General features: G+C 44.1%; 1 protein-coding gene across 1 annotated transcript in view; it reads right to left on the bottom strand.

The window, feature by feature from the left end:
- The window catches only part of VIPR1 (vasoactive intestinal peptide receptor 1), an 81,068-nt gene extending 63,068 nt beyond the window's left edge, over nt 1-18,000 (bottom strand). The window contains exon 1 of the mRNA XM_026842606.1: nt 17,895-18,000. Coding sequence (XP_026698407.1) covers nt 17,895-17,961 — 67 coding nt within the window. The 5' untranslated portion in view covers nt 17,962-18,000. The remainder of the gene's footprint in view (nt 1-17,894) is intronic.
- Between the last annotated feature and the right edge of the window lie 849 nt (nt 18,001-18,849).

Here is an 18,849-nt window from a genome sequence, read left to right as displayed (position 1 = left end):
TACTGCTGGTATGCTGCTAATCCCTCCAACTGCACCCTGGAGAGGCTTGTCAGGGATGACCATCATCTCTTGACTTCAACCAGTCTGATAAACCTGTCCAGACACCAGGTTTACTGCTTCTCAGATCAACACAAATGGATACTACAAAAAATATTTCCATTTCTTTTTAAATGTAGAAAGTTAAGCCATCACATGACATCAAACTGCATAGCATACATTAAGATGTTTCACTGTTTCACTCTCTCCAAAGAACAGGAACTGAATTTTATGTACGCTTACACTAGGGTACCATCTCTCCACCCCCACCCTCAATAGTTTCTTTTCTTGTATAAAAACATGTTATTACTGTGGGAAAATTGGAAGAAGATAATTTATAAACCAATATTATTAAAAATTTGATTCCTAAGAAGCTCTCAAATACATTTAGATCTATCTTCTCTTTTCCAAATTTTCATTTTTCAAATATCAGTATGAATATTTATGAATCAATAAGTTCTTTTGATAACATCATTGTAATTGAGTTTATCAGCCAAAAGCAACTATTACAATCTATCAGCCCACTACAGATGCTGCTCAAAGGACTAGGAAGTGAATGCTAAGCAGAGAAGATAGACCTTTTCACTCTCATTACCTATGTTAAAGAAAGACAAAAAGCCGACATATATACATATATATATATATACATATATATATATATATATATATATATATAAAACAGAGTCTCTTTTCCTTTTCAGTTATTTTAACTGTGACTTCCAGACATTCAGCTTTGTCCTGCTTCGCTTGGTAGACCATCAAGTGCTCTCTGGAGCCAAATACCTTCTTCTAGAGAGCTGCAGGGAGAAGCTGCCTTTTAACCTTCATTCAGATAAACAGATCAAACTACTTGTTATTGCACTGTAAAGTATGCAATTACTGTAATTGCTAGCAGACAGCTCTCTCCCTCTTGAAGCAGGCTCCTGAAGTCTTGTTCAAGGAACGGGCTGGAGGCTGTCAGCCACATGCTGGAGCTCAGATCTTCATATCCAGCAGCTCAGCCTCCCTCTTTGCAACCCGAATGCCTTAAGTGCAAACCAAGTATTGCATCAGCTGGGCTTTGGAGAGCCCTCTTTGAAGAGGTTCTGACTCAGAAGAAGTGGCTGAAGACCACTGACACAGTCCTGGATGCAGTGGGTTAGGAAACACACCACAGCTGCAGAAGGTGGTAACCTTTCCACTGTCTCCACTAGATGTGAATCACAGGATGGTTGGGGTTGGAAGGGACCTTAAAGATCATCCAGTCCCAACCCCCCTGCCCTGGGCAGGGACACCTTCCACTAGCCCAGGTTGCCCAAAGCCCTGTCCAACCTGGCCTTGAACCCTTCCAGGGAGGGGGCAGCCACAGCTGCTCTGGGCAACCTGTGCCAGGGCTTCACACCCCCTCACAGGGAAGAACTCCTTCCTGATATCTAATCTGAATCTACCTTCTTTCACTTTAAACACATTATTCCTCATCCTATCCCTACACCCCCTGATCAAGAGTCCCTCCCCATCTTTCCTCTAGCCCCCTTTAAGTACTGGAAGGCCACTATAAGGTCTCCCTGGAGCCTTCTCTTCTCCAGCTAAACCCCCCAACTCTCAGCCTGTCCTCATAGGTGCTTCAGCGCCCTGATCATCTTCATGACCTCCTCTGGACCTGCTTGAGCAGGTCCATGTCCTTCTGATGTAGGAGGCCCCAGAGCTGGACACAGCACTGCAGGTAGGGAATCAAAGCTCAGGCTCTTATTTCCTCTCCCTTTGAAAGGTTAATAAACAGAAAGCAGGTCAACTGTCATGAGGCACAGGTATACAGTGGTTTGCAGAACCATCAGACTAGAGCACAAAAAGCATTTATTTGAGTCATATCAGCAGTTACAGCAAACATATGGTCAAAGCTTATTGAGGAAGCAGCAGAGAATAATATTCCTTCATGAATAAACATTACTTCCAGAACTCTGGCACAGCTCTGAGATGTGACTAGGTTTGGCTGAGGAAAGATATGAATGGCAGTAGGCTAGTGCTGGGCACTCTCTTAACCCAGGTGAACTCCCAGTTCAGAAAAAATGCCTTTCAGCACATCTCTCATTTGCACCAAATTCTTCCTAATGAATGGGGTAACTCCTGGTCTCTTCTGAAGGACATGCACACACAAGACTTTTGCTCTAAATCTATGTTCAGATGCAAAGATACTGATTTGATGCCTGGGGTATCAGGATCTCTGTGTGCCTCTCACTACCCAGAGGTAGATAAAACAGCAAGAAAAAGGTGCAGGTTGATTAAGCCAAGCTGAGATATTACTGGGTACCATCACAGGCTGGTGTACTTGCAATGTAAACTCATTTTCCTTCCAATTTGATATCAGCAGGCAGTTTCCAACCTCTCTGAAGTTAGGACTGTAAATAGGTATTGGGTGATATTTATTCTCTCACTGACAAGCTCATGTAGAAATGCAGCCTAGGTGGTCGCCCATGGTTTGCCCACTTTGGTCTCATTACAACGTATTATCATTGCATGAACCTTCTTGTTCCCACTAAGCTTTTGCCTAACTGAAGAAACACACCCTGTTGTCCCTGCAACAATCTACTCAGTTCCAGACAGGCAGCTTGCATTCAGTCGCAGCAGAGGCTAGGAAAACCCATCACGAGCCTTGGGTCTCTACTACCATCCCTAATGCCAATGAGCAGAGACTTCCTGAATCAGGGATAATCTTGCATTTAAATTTTAGAAGTTGTATGTAGATTCTTTTTCTTCCATAAATCTTTTAAAATAAATGCAATTTGATTTTGCTTCTGAACCCATGGATATTTTTAAAATTCACCACCTCTTGGGCCGAGGAATTGCACAGTTTAAGTGTCCACTGAGTGAAAAAATACATGCTTTTCTGAATTCACTTTGAACCTGCTCATTGCTGGTTTAATTAGGAATTGCCTAGTTCTTTTCACAAAGACAGAACTATTCATAACCTAACCACAATATCCCTTTCCCTAGGGAGAAAAAACATAAAATCCTCTTTCATATCCCGCCTTAAGCATCACTTTTTTCAAGCTGAAGTGTCCCAGACTATTTAGTTCCTTCTTGCATGGAAGCAGTTCCCTATCATTTCTCCCTTGTATCTTTTGTTTTTTTTTTTAAATTCTACCCCACACTGCCTTGCTCTGGACTTGCAAAATACGGTTTTATCTGACTTTTGTTACAGATTGGGTTTGACTGGGGCTAGCTTGGCTCCAAGGTTTCACTAAATGCATGCTCCCACCCTTCCCTGCAAATCCCTGTCCATCCCATGTTCATTGCTGTGCCCTCCTCCCCTCAGGTCTCACTTATACACTCAAGCACCCTGTGGGCATCTCTCCTTCCCCAGCTCCATCTCGTTACCTTTTTATCAACACTGAAGTAAACCCATCCCCTGAGAGCTCCCCTTTCAACTTTCTATGGCTCTGCATTTAATTTGGCTATTTTTTGCCCATCATGCTCTTACTCCAGCACTGTAGGCAGCATGTGACAGAAAAACCACTTAGCAGAAGGAAAACCCCAATCCTGCCAGGACATGCAAACCCCTGACACTGTAGCATTTCCTTCTCACCACTGACGTGCTTTTAGTGGCACACTGATGTTCCTTTATTCATCCATCCCTCAGTGAAGGATTTGCAATCCCAATTCAGCAGAAAGTAGACCAACAATCACAGAAAATAAAAGGATTCCCAGATTGAAAAAAGTGGAGTGAAAAGACATTATCTTGGACTTTGCCACAATATCTGTAGCAAGACAGAGATACTGATTTCATTTTTCCCACTCTGTGTACGAGAACACTGTTACTTGCTATAAAAACTGGTTTCCATTTCTGCAATGCCTTCCAGTAGAAAATGTCCAAGCACCCAAGAGGAAATGTTAAAGAAATCTTTATCCTTAAATGTTTGCAGCAAATGGACTCAAAGATCAAGACGAAGGAAACCTCACCTTAAGCCCTCAGACTGAGTCATTCTAAACAACATGAAAGAAATCACCAGAGACTACTTCTGGAAGATTATTTTTAAGCACAAACAAGTTTTAAAAAGTTTCTAATCTTTCAGCCTTTCTTTAACCAACAAACTAAATAAACACTTGATCTTTTTTATCCCTTCAGATCACTCTTTACATAAATCAAATTTGTGAGCTGAGCCCTTCTTCCTAATTTCAGAACATGTAAACTGAAACAAAAGATCCAAAATTTAAGACAAAGTTTTACAAGGTGGGGGGGTGTCAAAAACAACTTATCTCCTCATCAGCATCTAAACAAGATCTCTAGTGCTCTGACATGAAGCATTCTTAAAGGTGTATTCCAGGGCTTCCTGACTCCTTCCTCAAATCCCCCTGTTCTTCCAGAAGTTGTAGAAAACTGGATTTATAGAGAACCACACTTTCAATTTAGGTACCTAATCTTCCTATACAGCTTTTTCCATGTTGCCACCTCCAGACAGCAATTCATAGTAAAGATGACTAGGCTCAAACCTCTAGCAATGCTTTTTTGACTTGCAGGCAAGAGTGACTACCCTGATAGTGTAAGACCTAAAATGGGACTCACCCAGCTGTATCTCCTCTGTACCTCACTGTCTTGCCTACCAGAAGGAGACAGGGATGTTGTGAGGATGAAAACATTAGAGATTCTTTGGGTCTTCCTAATAAAAGAAGCCAAGCAGGGACAGGACATGAGTGCAGCAGCTCTCAATGATGGTTCAAGTGCTGTGAGAGTCACGAGAGTTCTCCTGCATTAAGTCCGTGACTTGCTTAAATGTATATGGAAACTTGAATAGTAGTATGACTATGAGAGCTCAGGAGACCTGCCCACTCTAACGAAGTGCAAACTCTCTCACTGACCAGCTCAGCTTGACTTGCTCATTGAAGGCAAACAGGCAAGTGACAGATCCCCTTAGCAGTGTGCTCAGTTTACCAATCTGGAATAAGCTTTGGAAAGGTCTCTCTTATAGCAATTATGGCATGATTAAGAGGAATCTTACCCTGTTCCTACTTTAAAATATCATCCTGTACCTTCAAGACCAAATTATGTGCTTTGCAACAGAGGAGATTTTAAGCCAGTGCTGTGTTGCTCTTCTTCATGGTAAATATTGGGCTAAGATATGACTCCCCACTGAGAAAAAGAAAGGGTAAAATGGAAGGTTCCTCTACAAACTGTAAGTCACAGATTGCCTGTCCTGCTAATAGAAAGATACTTCAGCCCTTGTGCAAAGCTGGAATGAGCTTCACCATGTAAAATCTTCATGATGTGGCTCTTGGCTATTAAACGTGCTGGAGTTTGTGCTGGAAACATGCTTCTTGCTCACAGATATAGAGAGGCATCTGTAGAAGTAGGAAAGGTTGTGTGGAGGCCCTGTACCTTAGCTCTGTAGAAAGGGACAAGGTGGACCAGAAAGCTTTGGTTTCAGATGTAGGCATATTTAATGGTTAAAAGGCAAGAAAAAAGACAGACACTGATAACTTAAAAGCTTGAAACCCTACTTAGCCTTGGTAGATGCGGTACCTCTGACCTCAGCTTCTCACATTCTCCGCAATTTCACTTTTCTATGTTTAAAGGTCTGAATATCAAGAAATAAAGGCACCTAGAATACAGAAAGTCCAGTGCATAGTAAAATCTGGAAAAGTCTCCAGCAACTGCGGCAGGTTTTGGATCATGGACATATATTGTAACGGGAATTTGACATAACTCATGGCATATGCAACGTTTTTTCAATGTACTCATGTAAAAAGGGTGGATACCATCATGAAAGTGCTCTGATACAGTGAGCAGGCAAAGAAGAAGAAAAAAAAAAAAAGATGAGGAAGATTTCTTAACCAGAAATCTGATGGAATGTGAGGGAAACAAACACAAGTTGTTGTCAGAAACAAGAGCTCTGCATACATGGATTTAATCTAAGCATTATCCAGAGCTTTGAAAATGCTTTCAATTTTCTTTCCATTGGTCTGCAGCAATGTCATTTTCTCCTTAATTTTATAAATTTTGCATAACTAAGGCTGTGTGTGTCCATACATTATGCCATGCTTTAAAAAAAGTAACAAAAAAGTCTGATGACATTTAAAAATGTTGCATATTCTTCAAACTAAAATGACTTTTTCAGTACAAGACTTATGTCAACTAAATGGCTGTTAATTGCAACAAGCTACAAGGCAGCTGTTCCCAAGTCAAATAAACACTGCTGTTAGAAAGCTTGCAGCCAGGACACGTCAGCAACAGGCAAAACAAAAGCAAAGCCTCCACCCTTATAGCATATTAAGGCAGAAAATGGATTCTGTAACATCTTTTGTGACTGCATCTGTAGAAAAGTGAGGTCAAGGCAAAAAAAAGCTCTTAGTTTGACAGGGAAGAATGATGAGGTGCTCTGTAGATTTGTGTTTGAATTTCATCCTGTTGCCAGTATGTGTTTGGATTTCAGGTGATAGGGTAGTCTGACAGTGACAAGCAACTGAGGAGGCACCACTATTCAACAGGGAATTAGCAGTCCTCAGCGGAGAGGTGCACTCTCTTCGAGCAGTGGATTACCAAGCAAGGATGGACAGCCTTAATAACAACTTGTTAGGGAAAACAGCTTTGGGTACTATTCCCTCAAAAAGACTCATGGCCTGGAAGAATGACCGTCATCTTAGGACTGGATCAAAGCAGCTAGCACAAAAGTCTGGGGGCTGCTCACATCTAAGGGTTGAAGCTGGGTTTACCACCATAGCAACACATGCCTCCTTCTCCTGTTTCAGATGCCAGTTTTCCTAGCATGGTCAATGGAAGGTTATCCTCTGAAAAATACAGGGCAGATTTCTTTCTTTTGAATTTCCAGAGAGAAGGCTGCACCTCTGCAAGAGCTACAGCATGAAGGGCTGGTGGCTGGGAAGAGTCCCAGAGCAGGTTAAGAAAGTGTTAATGGAGGTATCATGCCTGTCCCAACTGAGTACCATGGCCACAGTCCAATAACTGGAAGAAAAATTTCTGTTACATAAAAGGCATCTTGACTCTGGTACTGATCCTCTAAGAGAGACAAATGAGTCTGGGGTTTAAGGTCTTGATGTCACATAGTTGAATTTTCTGCTGTTCTAGAGGAGGCCACATTGCCCAGGAATGAAGAGGACTGATGTCATATCTGGATGCTGCTGGCCAGAGCAAGACTGAAACCAAGAGGCCCTTTGTATCACCTAGACCAGAGTAATAAAGACAATTAAATGAAAAACTAAGGAAAGACAACATGGAAAGAAATCCAGGAGGTCCCTTTGCCTTTAAAGAGATCATTAAGTTCATATGTAAGTATCAATTTTAGACTGAACTAAATTGTTCTCCAGGCTTCATTGAGATGTTAACTAGATCCTCAGGGCCTGATTTAGCTGACCAGCAGTAGTCATTGCTGATGTCCCAGGATATATAAGACTTTTGGAGGGGCTAGTAGATATAGTACAAGACTTATGAGAGCTCTACATGATTCTAAAATGACAGCTGGAGACCACAATGATTATCCAAGAGCATTTGTTAAAAACTTTGACATGTGGCTAAGGGCTGACAAGACCTAACTCCTGTTCAGGGGTGTGACTATTTTTCTCGAGTTTTATCTTTCTTTGCTCTGAACCATGGGGACAAACCTGCCTGCTTCAGCTGCAAGCAAAGCCTCTCTGCAAACCTTCTCAGCCTGGGGACAGGTCTCTCCTCTGGCTGCACCAGGGCCACCTTACATTATCACCCAGAGTCCCCTTCAGATGTCTGCCAAGATGTATATTTCCCCTGGAGGTTACCACACTTCAAATCTGCCAGCTCAGTGGCTCATTTGAATGCTCCCTTTGATACTGAGTTTAAAACAGTGGATTTTTGCTAACAAAACCATCTATCCTCACACACGTGAAGGTGTAAGGAGCACCCGCATGAGCGCTTGGCAGGTCTCAGGGATGCATTATCACCCTGACCCCAACCTGGGGTGAGTGGTCCATTGCCCCCTTTCCCACCCTGCCATGTGCACTATCGTGAGTGCTTGAGCTGCCATCAGCCATGTAGTGCCTGCTCTAGCGATGGAGCACCTGGAGAGCTGCTGATAACCAGACTGTCATACAAATCTGACCAACACCTATTCCAGGAGATCTTATGCAACTGGAAGGTGAGAATTCACTTGAACTTTTGAAAGCAAGGAACTATTAATCATTTCTTATCTTACTGCACTATAAACAGATGGTGATGAATAAAGACTCCTAATCGAAACTTCATTAATGTTTTTCCAGCTTGACTTTTAATTTCCATATGTTCACTGCCTCTCCTCACATCAAACATGCCTTAACTTCTTCAAGGGAGAGTGACAAAGAACCCCAAGTTCTAAATTTGGCTTTTCAAGTTAGCCTCTGCTCTAGGCCTGTGGAACTGCAAAAGCAGTATTTGGAGTTTAAACAACATGGGCCATTTCCCACCTGGATTTCTTTGCATGTGAAATGCTGATGATTACAAAGACACTGTGAGACTATGCAAGGCAGATATCAAGAGGTCTAAAGCCCAGCTAGAAATCAATCTGTCTTCAGCAATCAAAGATAACAAGAAATGTTTCTATAAGTACTTCAACAGCAAAAGAAAGACCAGGGAGAGCCTCCATCCCCTGTTAGAGGCAGGAGGAAACATGGTAGCAAGTGATGAGGAGAAGGCTGAGGTGCTTAATGCCTTCTTTGCCTCAGTCATTAATAACAAGACCAGTTGTACTGAGGGAATCCAACCTCTGCAGCCAGAAGACAGAGACTGGGAGAACGACCCCCCTGCAATCCAGGAGACAGTCAGTGACCTGCTGCATCACACAGACACACACAGGTCTATGGGGTCAGATAGGATACACCTGGGGGTGCTGAAGGAGCTGGCTGGGGTGCTCACCAGGGTGATTTCCATCATTTCCCAGCAGTCCTGGCTGACCGGGGAGGTCCTGACAGATTGGAAATTGGCCAATGTGATGCCCATATATAAGAAGGGTCGGAAGGATGATCAGGGAAATTACAGGCCTGTCAGCTTGACTTCAGTGCCCGGGAAGCTGATGGAGCAGCTCATCCTAAACACCATCATGCAACACAGGAGGAACAACCAGATGCTCAGGCCCAGTCAGCATGGGCTTATGAAAGGCAGGTCCTGCCTGACAAACCTGATCTCCTTCTACGACAGAGCGACCTGCTTATTGGATGAAGAAAAGGCTGTGGATGTTGTTTACCTTGACTTCTGTAAGGTCACCATTGACACCATTTCCCACAGGATTCTCCTGGCGAAACTGGCTGCTCGTGGCTTGGATGGGCACACGCTTTGCTGGGTAAAAAAATGGATGGCTGGGCCCAAAGAGTTATGGTGAATGAAGTTAAATCTGGTTGGCGGCCGGTCACAAGTGGTGTCCCCCAGGGCTCGGTGTTGGGGCCACTCCTGTTTAACATCTTCACTCACGATCTAGACAAGGGGATCGAGTGCCCCCTCAGTCAGTTTGCAGATGACACCCAGCTGGGTGGGAGTGTTGATCTGCTCGAGGGTAGGGAGGCTCTGCAGAGAGACCTGGGCATGCTGGAGCCATGGGCTGAGCCCAGCTGGGGGAGTTTCACTGAGGGCAAATGCCGGGGGCTGCCCTTGAGCCACAACAACCCCCAGCAGCGCTACAGGCTTGGGGAGGAGTGGCTGGAGAGCTGCCAGTCAGAGAGGGACCTGGGGGGGTGATTGACAGCCGGCTGAACAGGAGCCAGCAGTGTGCCCAGGGGGCCAAGGAGGCCAATGGCATCCTGGCTTGTGTCAGCACCAGCGTGGCCAGCAGGGACACGGAAGGGATCTGAGCCCAGGGCTCAGCACTGGTGAGGCTAACCCTCGATGAGTGGGTTCAGTTTTGGGCCCCTCACCCCAAAAAGGCCATTGAATGACTCGAGCGTGGCCATAGAAGGGCAACGGAGCTGGTGCAGGGTCTGGAGCACAGGTCTGATGGGGAGCGGCTGGGGGAACTGGGGGGGTTCAGTCTGGAGAAGAGGAGGCTGAGGGGAGACCTCCTGGCCCTCGGCAACTCCCTGCCAGGAGGGGGCAGAGAGGGGGGATGAGTCTCTGGAGCCAAGGACCCAGCGCCAGGCCCCGAGGGAATGGCCTCAAGCTGCCCAGGGCAGGGTCAGGCTGGCTCTGAGGAAGGATTTCTTTGTGGAAGGGGCTGTTGGGCGTTGGAATGGGCTGCCCAGGGCAGGGGGGGAGTCCCCATCCCTGGAGGGGTTGAAGAGTTGGGCTGAGCCAGCGCTGAGGGATCTGGGGGAGTTGAGAATGGTCAGGGGGAGGTTAATGGTTGGGCTGGAGGAACTTCAAGGTCTTTTCCAACCAAGATGTTTCTGTGATTCTGTGAGCTTGCACAACTCAGCTCCATTGCTCACAACAAGTGTGAAACATGTAAAAGTTAAGCAGATGTGAACTGGCACTGGGAGGGGGATTGGCACTGGACTTTTTGATTGGGTTTCAAATAGTGCTCGCAAGACAGACACGTCTAGGTTGTTATATAAAGTGCAGTGCTGAAGTCTTGAGGTATCAGAAGCAGCTCGACTGTAGCAGCTCCTTGATGGCTATTGGCAGTTTTCACTGACACTTAGAAAATCATCTCAGCTATCTCCATGCTACTGAAGTGTGGGGGACAGACAAAATGCTTCTCTGACTCTGTGAGATGCTGACAGTCTTAGTTGTGAAGTTCTGAGCTTGTTTCACTTGCATTTAACTTCAAGAATTTGGGATCCAAATCAAGTTGAAGGTCTTCCCTTTTGGAGAAAAAAAAAGTCCTGAAAAAACATAAAGTGACCCAAGTTCAACAAAGGGAAATTTAAAGTCCTGCGCTTGGGAGACAATAATGCCATGCACCCATACAGGCTGGAAAGCAGCTCTGCAAAGTACCTGGGGAAACTGGTGGACACCAAGTTGAACAAGAGCCAGTAATGTGCCCTTGCCACAAAGAAAGTGAATGCTATCCTGGGCTGAATTAGGAGAAAATGCTGCCAACAGGTCAAGAGAGGTGATCCTTCCCCTCTGCTCAGCGCTGATGAGACTCATCTGGGGTGCTGGGTCTAGGGGTGGAATCCCCAGTATGAGAGTCATGGACATGCTGGAGAGAGTCCAGCAAAGGCCTGAAAAGAAGATTAAGGGAGTGGAGCATCTCACATACAATGAAATGCTGAGAGAGCTGGGACTGTTCAGCCTAGAGAAGAAAAGACTCAGGGGGGACCTTATCAATGTGTATAAATAACCGATAACATTCAAACAGAGAGGCAAGGGGCACAAACTGAAAATGAGGAAATTCCATTTAAACACAAGATATTTTTCCCAACTGGAACAGGTTGTCTAGAGAGGCTGTGGAGTCTCTATCCCTGAAAATATTCAAAACCAGACTGGACATGTCCCTGAGCAACTGATTTGGTTGATCCTGTGCTTTAATCAGGATTTTGGACTAGATGATATCAAGAGGTCCCTGCCAACCTCAGTGATTTTGTGATACTAAGCCAAGGAACTATGTTAATGCAGAAAACTGCATCCCACCTGCTCAGGTCATCAGGCTTTGGTGTCAGGAGTCTCCTGTGATTTAAAGGTCTCCCCTTTTTACTCTTGAATATTTTCCCTCATACTCAAACTTCCATGCCATTAAAGTCCCAAACTGTGCCACGATTCCTGTGCCCAAGTGCTGCCTGATATTCCCACCACTCCCCGTGAAGGCTGTTTACTGTACAGTGCCATGCTTCCTGCACAGCAACATGGTCTCCAGAGTTGCTTATCCCACCCAAACACGAGTCACAGTACCTTGTTCCACTGCCATCCCTAAATAATTCTCCTGCTTCTAAAAGAATATCTGATTGCAAAGACAACTGATTAGCAATAATGGGATAAAGGGATAATGAGCTGAGCCAGCTGACCTAGACCTGATTGCTTTACTTGTCTTTTTAACAAAAAACTTTTTTTTTTTTTTTTTTTTTTTTACTTTTTTGTTTTGTTATGTTTTGTTTTGAGGGGTGCTTCAGGTTAAGCTGAACTGTTTGTAAAGTACAGCCATAGAGAGGTGAAGCTTTCTTAAAAACAAAACCAACCGCCCCCTCTGTGCTCTGGGATCATTACCCTAAAAAAGCAAGTGGAAGTCAGGAAGAAGCAACAGGGTGGTGAGACCTGCCTTGCAGGAAGCCTTTAGGAGCTCAGCCACACTTCACATAGAGACTTGCTACCATCTGTGAGTTTGGAAAGCAAAACTGCCTTCATCCATCCCTCCTCCTAACCCTTGGGAGAGCTTCCCTACTGCTGTTAACTGTATTATCAGCTAAGCAGTCATTGTACTGCATACAGATGTCTTGGCTGAAAAAGTATCTGGAGAAAAAGCCTGTTTTCCAGTGGGGCTGGGATTGCATTCTTTACTTTTGAAATATGTCTGTAAGCATTTTCAAAATAATGCAGAGGACTGAGGAACTCTATCTGTTATAAGCTCCTAAAACTATCAAGTGCCTTGGAGAAACCCAGGCTGTGGAATTGTCTTATTTATTTGTTATACATTGCAGAGGTGGGAGATGCCACCAGAGAAGCAGCCTTGTACAGCCAGAGAGCAGGGAAAGGGAAAGAAGACAGCCTAAGCAGCTACTGGGCAGCTTGCAGCCTGCTATCACAGCAGCCGATGGCAGCATACAAAATCCTTTCTGCAAAGTTTTCTCAAAAACTTCTCACTGCACCTGTCCAGCGGGGTGGCAGAGAGAGCTCTCGTTGAAGGCATTCATGTCCCGGGCCTGACTTGGCTGAACTGAACCTGGCGTCACCCAGGCAGGACTCCCACAATCACTGGCTGCTGAAAATTTGGGATGACCTGGGAACCTTTTGAATGATGCAGCTGGAGCCCCAGATCTGACCTGCTACCAGTTGCTTACAGTACACCAATCCTGCAGTTCTGCAGGGTCGCTGGTGGTGTAACTGCACCCGAGATGCTGATGAGCTAAATGTCCCAGGACTTTAGCTCCTGCCTCTGCATACCCACTGCAGCACTTCATTGCTTGGCACTGGCATACAGGGCAATGTGGCTTTGCATATGTTAGATATAACTTGAGCATTCCCAAGGAACTCCCTAGGCAGCTCCTGGGAAAACATCCACACAAATCTGCACCTGCAGGCACTGCAGATTGATGTATGATACTATGGACAGATTTATTTGGGAGAAGAGAGGAGAAGAAAGAGAAGAGGCAACTTAGCCTGGATGACATGAATTTTCTCTTCTGGGATGTTATTTCTCCACAGATACACAGTAGATTTGTGTGAATTTAAATTGGGGGTGCTGCCAAAATACTGCATTTCCTATTACTCTGTCTAACCACAGTGCTTTTATAAGTCCCAATTGTAAAATAGCTGGACACTTTTCTATTTGTTTGTCCTTACCTTACCCCTGCCAGACAGAATTTATTTATTTATTTTTTTATTTTTTAAGGAGAAAAACTAAAGCCAAGAGACCCACAAGTCACCTTAATTGCAGCAAGAGTGCTGCTGTGGTTGCCGTAATCTATGGATATCAAAGCAAAATTTGCAGGGAGACCAACTGTGAGACTAGCATGGAGTGGATGCTAGTCCACTAAAACATGCTTAGTGTGGGAAATTAAGGCATCCACAGCTAAGGATTCACATTTGCATGACATCATTACAAGCAGACACAATATGTGTCATTCGCAGTATCTTACCTAGTGTATCCCTGCCATGCCTGCCATGAGAATGGCCCATTTCTTGCAAGGAAAGCCAGACACCTCACAGATAACAAAACTACAAATTTTGCTGGTCCAACATCCAGGTACATCTGTGTGTGATGCAGTCCAGCAGTACTTTCTCCTTAGCTGTGTGATAAGGGGATGAATAACCAACACTCCTTTTCCAACCTGTCAAAAGCCAGCATAAAAATTGTCTACATCACTTCATACAAATGGTGCAGGCAATCTCACTGAGTTGAGTTTTAGGTCCTGTAGGAACAGAGTCTGCACTAAGATTAAGATGAGGCATTTTGTACATCGTCTCCTGCATTGAGCAGGGAAGAATTCTGCCACTTTCACAGTAACAGGTTTTTCAAAAGTTTTTTTTAACAATGCCTCAAATTATATTGTGAGCATTCTTTGGGGGCCAAATGGCTGGAAAGATCATCTAAAAAATAACCTAGTGAAAGTTTAGCTTCCTGAAATGCAATTCTGTATGTGACCGAACAGAATCATCACTCCTAATGATGGAATTGGGACTTCACCTTATTCAGCCAAATCCCCTCCCAGGCCAGTGAACACCAGGACAGAAATCACCTGTGAAGTGTGGTTATTTCCAACACAGCTGAGCTGCTCACATAGTAAACAAAGATCTTGTCAACAGGCAAGACGATCTGAACATGATTAATGATATCCTAAAAGAGTGGCCTACACTTGACCAGGATACCCTAGAGCTACCTAAAATGAAGTGAAAGAAATCCCTCATCAAAAATCATTCCCACGCAATGGCTATTTGCCCGTGTGGGACAAACCAGTCTCAGTTTACTTAGTCTTGATTTTAATGGTAAAGAATCTACTTCTGTATTGAATCACAACTGTCACTTTACATTGTCTAGTTATTTCAGCCTGGAGGTAAAAGAAAAATAGGGCAGAGGACTTCAAGAGCAGTCCTGTTCATGAAATTCAGTCCTGTGCTGCAATCTGCAACTACATCCTACACACCCTTTCATAAACTGGGCAAGCTCTGCCATGAAGTCAATAAAACACTCCTTCCTGCAGAACTCCAGAAAGGCTGTTCAGTATCCTCTGATGGTTACAAACTAAAGTCCAGACTTTGATCTCAGAGCTGTTTTATTTTCCTGTGTACACACTGCCAGCTTAAACTGGTCTTCCCTGCTGTTTTCTCCCTAGATGCATCTTCTGCAGTCATGCTGGAATGCTAATCTCTTCTCATCAGAGGTGGTCACACTTTTGTGACCCCTGTGTCTCTCCTGTGTCCCTTCTAGTGTCTCCTGAAATATAGGTAACTTCACAAATACTGAACCACACTCCAAACAGGGAACAGAAAGATCCTCATCCTGCTAAGAAAAACCAGCAGTCCTGTGGTCCAGAACTGGTGACGCCAGGAACAGCAATTGGCATCTACTACCAGCACTGGAAACAGAGGTGTAACTTGAAAAGAAAGCATTGATTTCACCTGTGCATATACACACACTATAAGGAATGGGTGCTTGAGACAAAATGGCATTAAGACAGACATTATTGTTTATCAGTGGAAATCTACCTGTTCATTCTGACCTGGTGATCAATCTTAGCACTACCATCAGGTGTTCTTAACAGGTGACTAATCTATCTGACACATCAAATTACTTCTGTGATTAAACCTCTCTGATCGATACAACTGATAATGGCTTCAAAACAAAGCTTATTTCCAGACTGCACTGAAACGGTGTGTTTCTTTATTTCCACTCATTTAATTAGAAAGGATAACAGATCTGTTGTTAAACCTCAAGTGATCTTCTTTTTTGCTGAAAGGATGTGGAATGTGTAGCAGGCAACACACCTACCTGGCCATAAATCAAGGTATTACATTATGGATGGCAGGGAATCTCAATTGCTTTCCATTCTCCTTCTCCGAGGGGCTGACTTGTGTTAAAATGACATTTTTCTTGGGAGCTTTACTGGGATTTTTTCTTTCCAGCAACGTTCAGATTAGACAGTCATCACCTACATATGATCTCATATCATAACCATCATAAGATTCTATCCAACAAACTTCCCCCTCACCCCTAACCGTCAAAGTCCAAAGTTTTATTTTGCAACTACTCTCAGCTGCATTTATTGAGTTATGGAGCTCCACTCCAGAAAAACATCTCTTTCAACCCACCCATGCTCACATGCTGTGAATTCAATACTCCAAGGGGCAAACACATCCCATTTAGGTACTTTGAAGCTACCTGTCCACACCACTGTCAAAACAGACTTCTTCATGACTGACCCACAGTCACCCATTTGAGACAGCACTTTAGAGATTAGTTTCTTGCTGTTGATTGCAAAGGCAGCCATCACTGTCTAGATAAGTCAGTACTGAGGTCTTAAATATCTGCTGATGTTTTGGGGTAAATGAATGCCAACTGTTTTCCACACAGTTTACAGTGTAAAACTTGGTTGAACACATGCTGTGTCCCTACGCACATGTTCCACGCTGATATCACCAATGACCATTTCTACCCAGGGCATGCAGACATACAAAAATGACATAGGACATTAACTCAGGAGTAGCAGGTACTGTCTCCATGGACAAAAACTGTTTTAAGAGTGTTCACAAGTGCAATTTCTGAATCAGTCCCATTAACAACTATGGGCAGTGACTTGCAGAAATGTAGAATTATCCCAGTCCAATATTTCAGCATTCCATTATGAAAAACAAACTCCAAAGGATTTTTATATACTTGCTAGTGCTTGGGAATGAAGGGCCTGCAACATGACTAAGTGTGCTTTTACACCAGAATCAGGAAAAATATTTTTAATGGTTTAATGCAGTGGAGGGGAAAAAAAAAGCTGTTTTGGATTAAACTTTCCAATAAGAAAAATAATTTAAAAAAGCAGAAAAAAAACCCCACTTCAAGTATTTATTTTTCTATTTTGAATGTAATGTATTTAATTTAATTTCTTTAAATATCCATGAAAATTAAATGAAGCATTTAGCTGGATTACAGATGAATGTTTTTAACTGCCCTGATTTCGGTCTTTTACTGGATTCCAGAAGAACATTTCTTCAAACAGCTCCAGACAGGGGCACTTGAAATAATTTCTGAATCAAAGAAAACGGTACCTTAGTAGATAAAAAAAGCAGGAGCCAAAAGCCAACTTGCATTCAGTAAAGCTCCTCCAGGGATCAGCTTGTCCCCAGGGTGCTGTTCTATCATTAAGTAGTATTGTGCAGAATAGTCCTTCAGTCTATAGTCTAACTCCAAGCAATGCCAAGGAAGAGAGAATGAGAAGACATACTCTTCTACTTTTTTCTTTTTCTGGAGGTGGGATGCAAATATCAAGCAGGATATGCATCTTCCCACCCCATCCCCCAGCAATGTTCCTTGGTTTTGGAGCCTGACAGCCTACCACAAGCCCCTACACCTCCTTTACTCACAAAACCAGGACCTGTAACTTGAGAGAGGCACTTAGAGGAAGAGGTTCAACTGGATGCCTCAGCTTGGGACTTGGACAACACTGTTGTGGGACAGGATGGGACAGGATCTATCTCACTGGGAGGCTGGAAAACAGTGGTGGCATCATTGACCTGGCCTTTCTCTCCTGATCACTGAAGCACAGAGTGGATTAAGGGGACCAGAGGGCCTTCCAGGAGGACTGCCCACTGTGGTGTGTGCTCCATGTCATGTGTCTCAAGGAGGGGATCTCAGCCACCTGGCCCCACTTCATAGACACCTTGCAGCCTTGGAGCTCATCTTTCCTGCCTCTGCTTTGCCACCAGGACAGGATCAATTCTGTCATGAGACCGGGAGGGCAGTTCAATGGAAATAGAAAGGCTGCCATGACTTCCCCTGAAGCAAATCAAGGCCTAAGAGAACTTCAAGCTTTCAGATCCCAGAGAAAAACTGCTTAAGACACTTCCAGCTCAGAGAGATGGATGAGTAACTGTGATTAAACACACTAAGACACCTAAGCTAGGCTTACCCAGGTGGGAGGCAGCAAGGGATCCCCAGCGAGCTATTCAAACTCTCGGTTGATTGCATCGTACTTTGGAAGGATCTCTTTCCCTCCTAATGTAAGAGCTCAACATCAGTTGGAGTGACTGCCCTGCTCTACAACAGAAGGGGTGAGAAATGGCATGGCAAGGCAAATGTGAGGTTGGGTGATGCTGGCTTGCAGGCCAGGAAGAGAAGAGATCATCCCCATACCTGAAGTCTGGTTATCCCCAATAAGCTCTGCCAAGCACTGGCTGCGCTCCTCTTCAATCTCCTGCATGATGCTGCACTCTGGATGTGTGCTGGATGCCTGCAGAAAGGGCAGAGAAGAAGAGAGTGAGCAAAACCCATCTACCATGAGAGATGCATTCCTGGGGATTCATGGCCATCTGAGCTCTCCTGGGTCACTGCATGATGAGGATATACATCCAGCTTTATGTTTGCTTAAGAGAAGGGAGTGTAATGCTTTTTTTTTTTTTTTTTTTTTTTTTTTTTTCCCCTGATGGTGAGGCACGATTCTGCTTCTTTATGCTCCAGGAACCCTGCCTGACTAACCTAACACTAACAGCTATCTAGGGCAGGAAGACGGCAGTTTATTTAATATTCAAGCCCAGAGCAGTGGGATCTGTGCTTACATGATTTATACCCTCCATTCTCACACGGCCTGCCTCCTGCTTCATGCTAATTCAGAGCAAAACAAAATCAAGAAAGAATGAAATCTCTGATGCAGATTAGGAGATCAAGAAGCTAAAAGGCAGGAAATTCCCAATGACAAGACTCTCTCTCAAGTGATTTCTCAGTCAGACCTAATTATATTGTGTTTGTAATAGAACAGTGGCAATAAATGTTCAGGTAATTAATTAATCATGGAGTCCTTAAAACACGTAATTCATGAACTGCCTCAATCATAAAATGTCCAAATGACTATTTGCATCCCAAAAAAGGAACCATGAGCTGGACAACAGGTAACATAATACAGCGTTCCCCTGTCACCAACATGCTCTCAACTTGGAGGGAACACCTTGTTTCATTACTATGGCAATTCCAAGCAGAAATGGAGGTCCTAGTACACACAGTGCTCCACAAAACCCCATCTCTTTCAAAGAGACTGGAAACAACATTCAGCAGGGATAAACCTATTCAGAAACTCAGCTGAACAGAGATGGTG

Source organism: Athene cunicularia (genome assembly GCF_003259725.1).
Source record: "Athene cunicularia isolate RWA chromosome 2 unlocalized genomic scaffold, athCun1 chr2_part1, whole genome shotgun sequence".
Classification (NCBI taxonomy): domain Eukaryota; kingdom Metazoa; phylum Chordata; class Aves; order Strigiformes; family Strigidae; genus Athene; species Athene cunicularia.
This window is presented reverse-complemented; position numbering and strand designations above follow the sequence as displayed.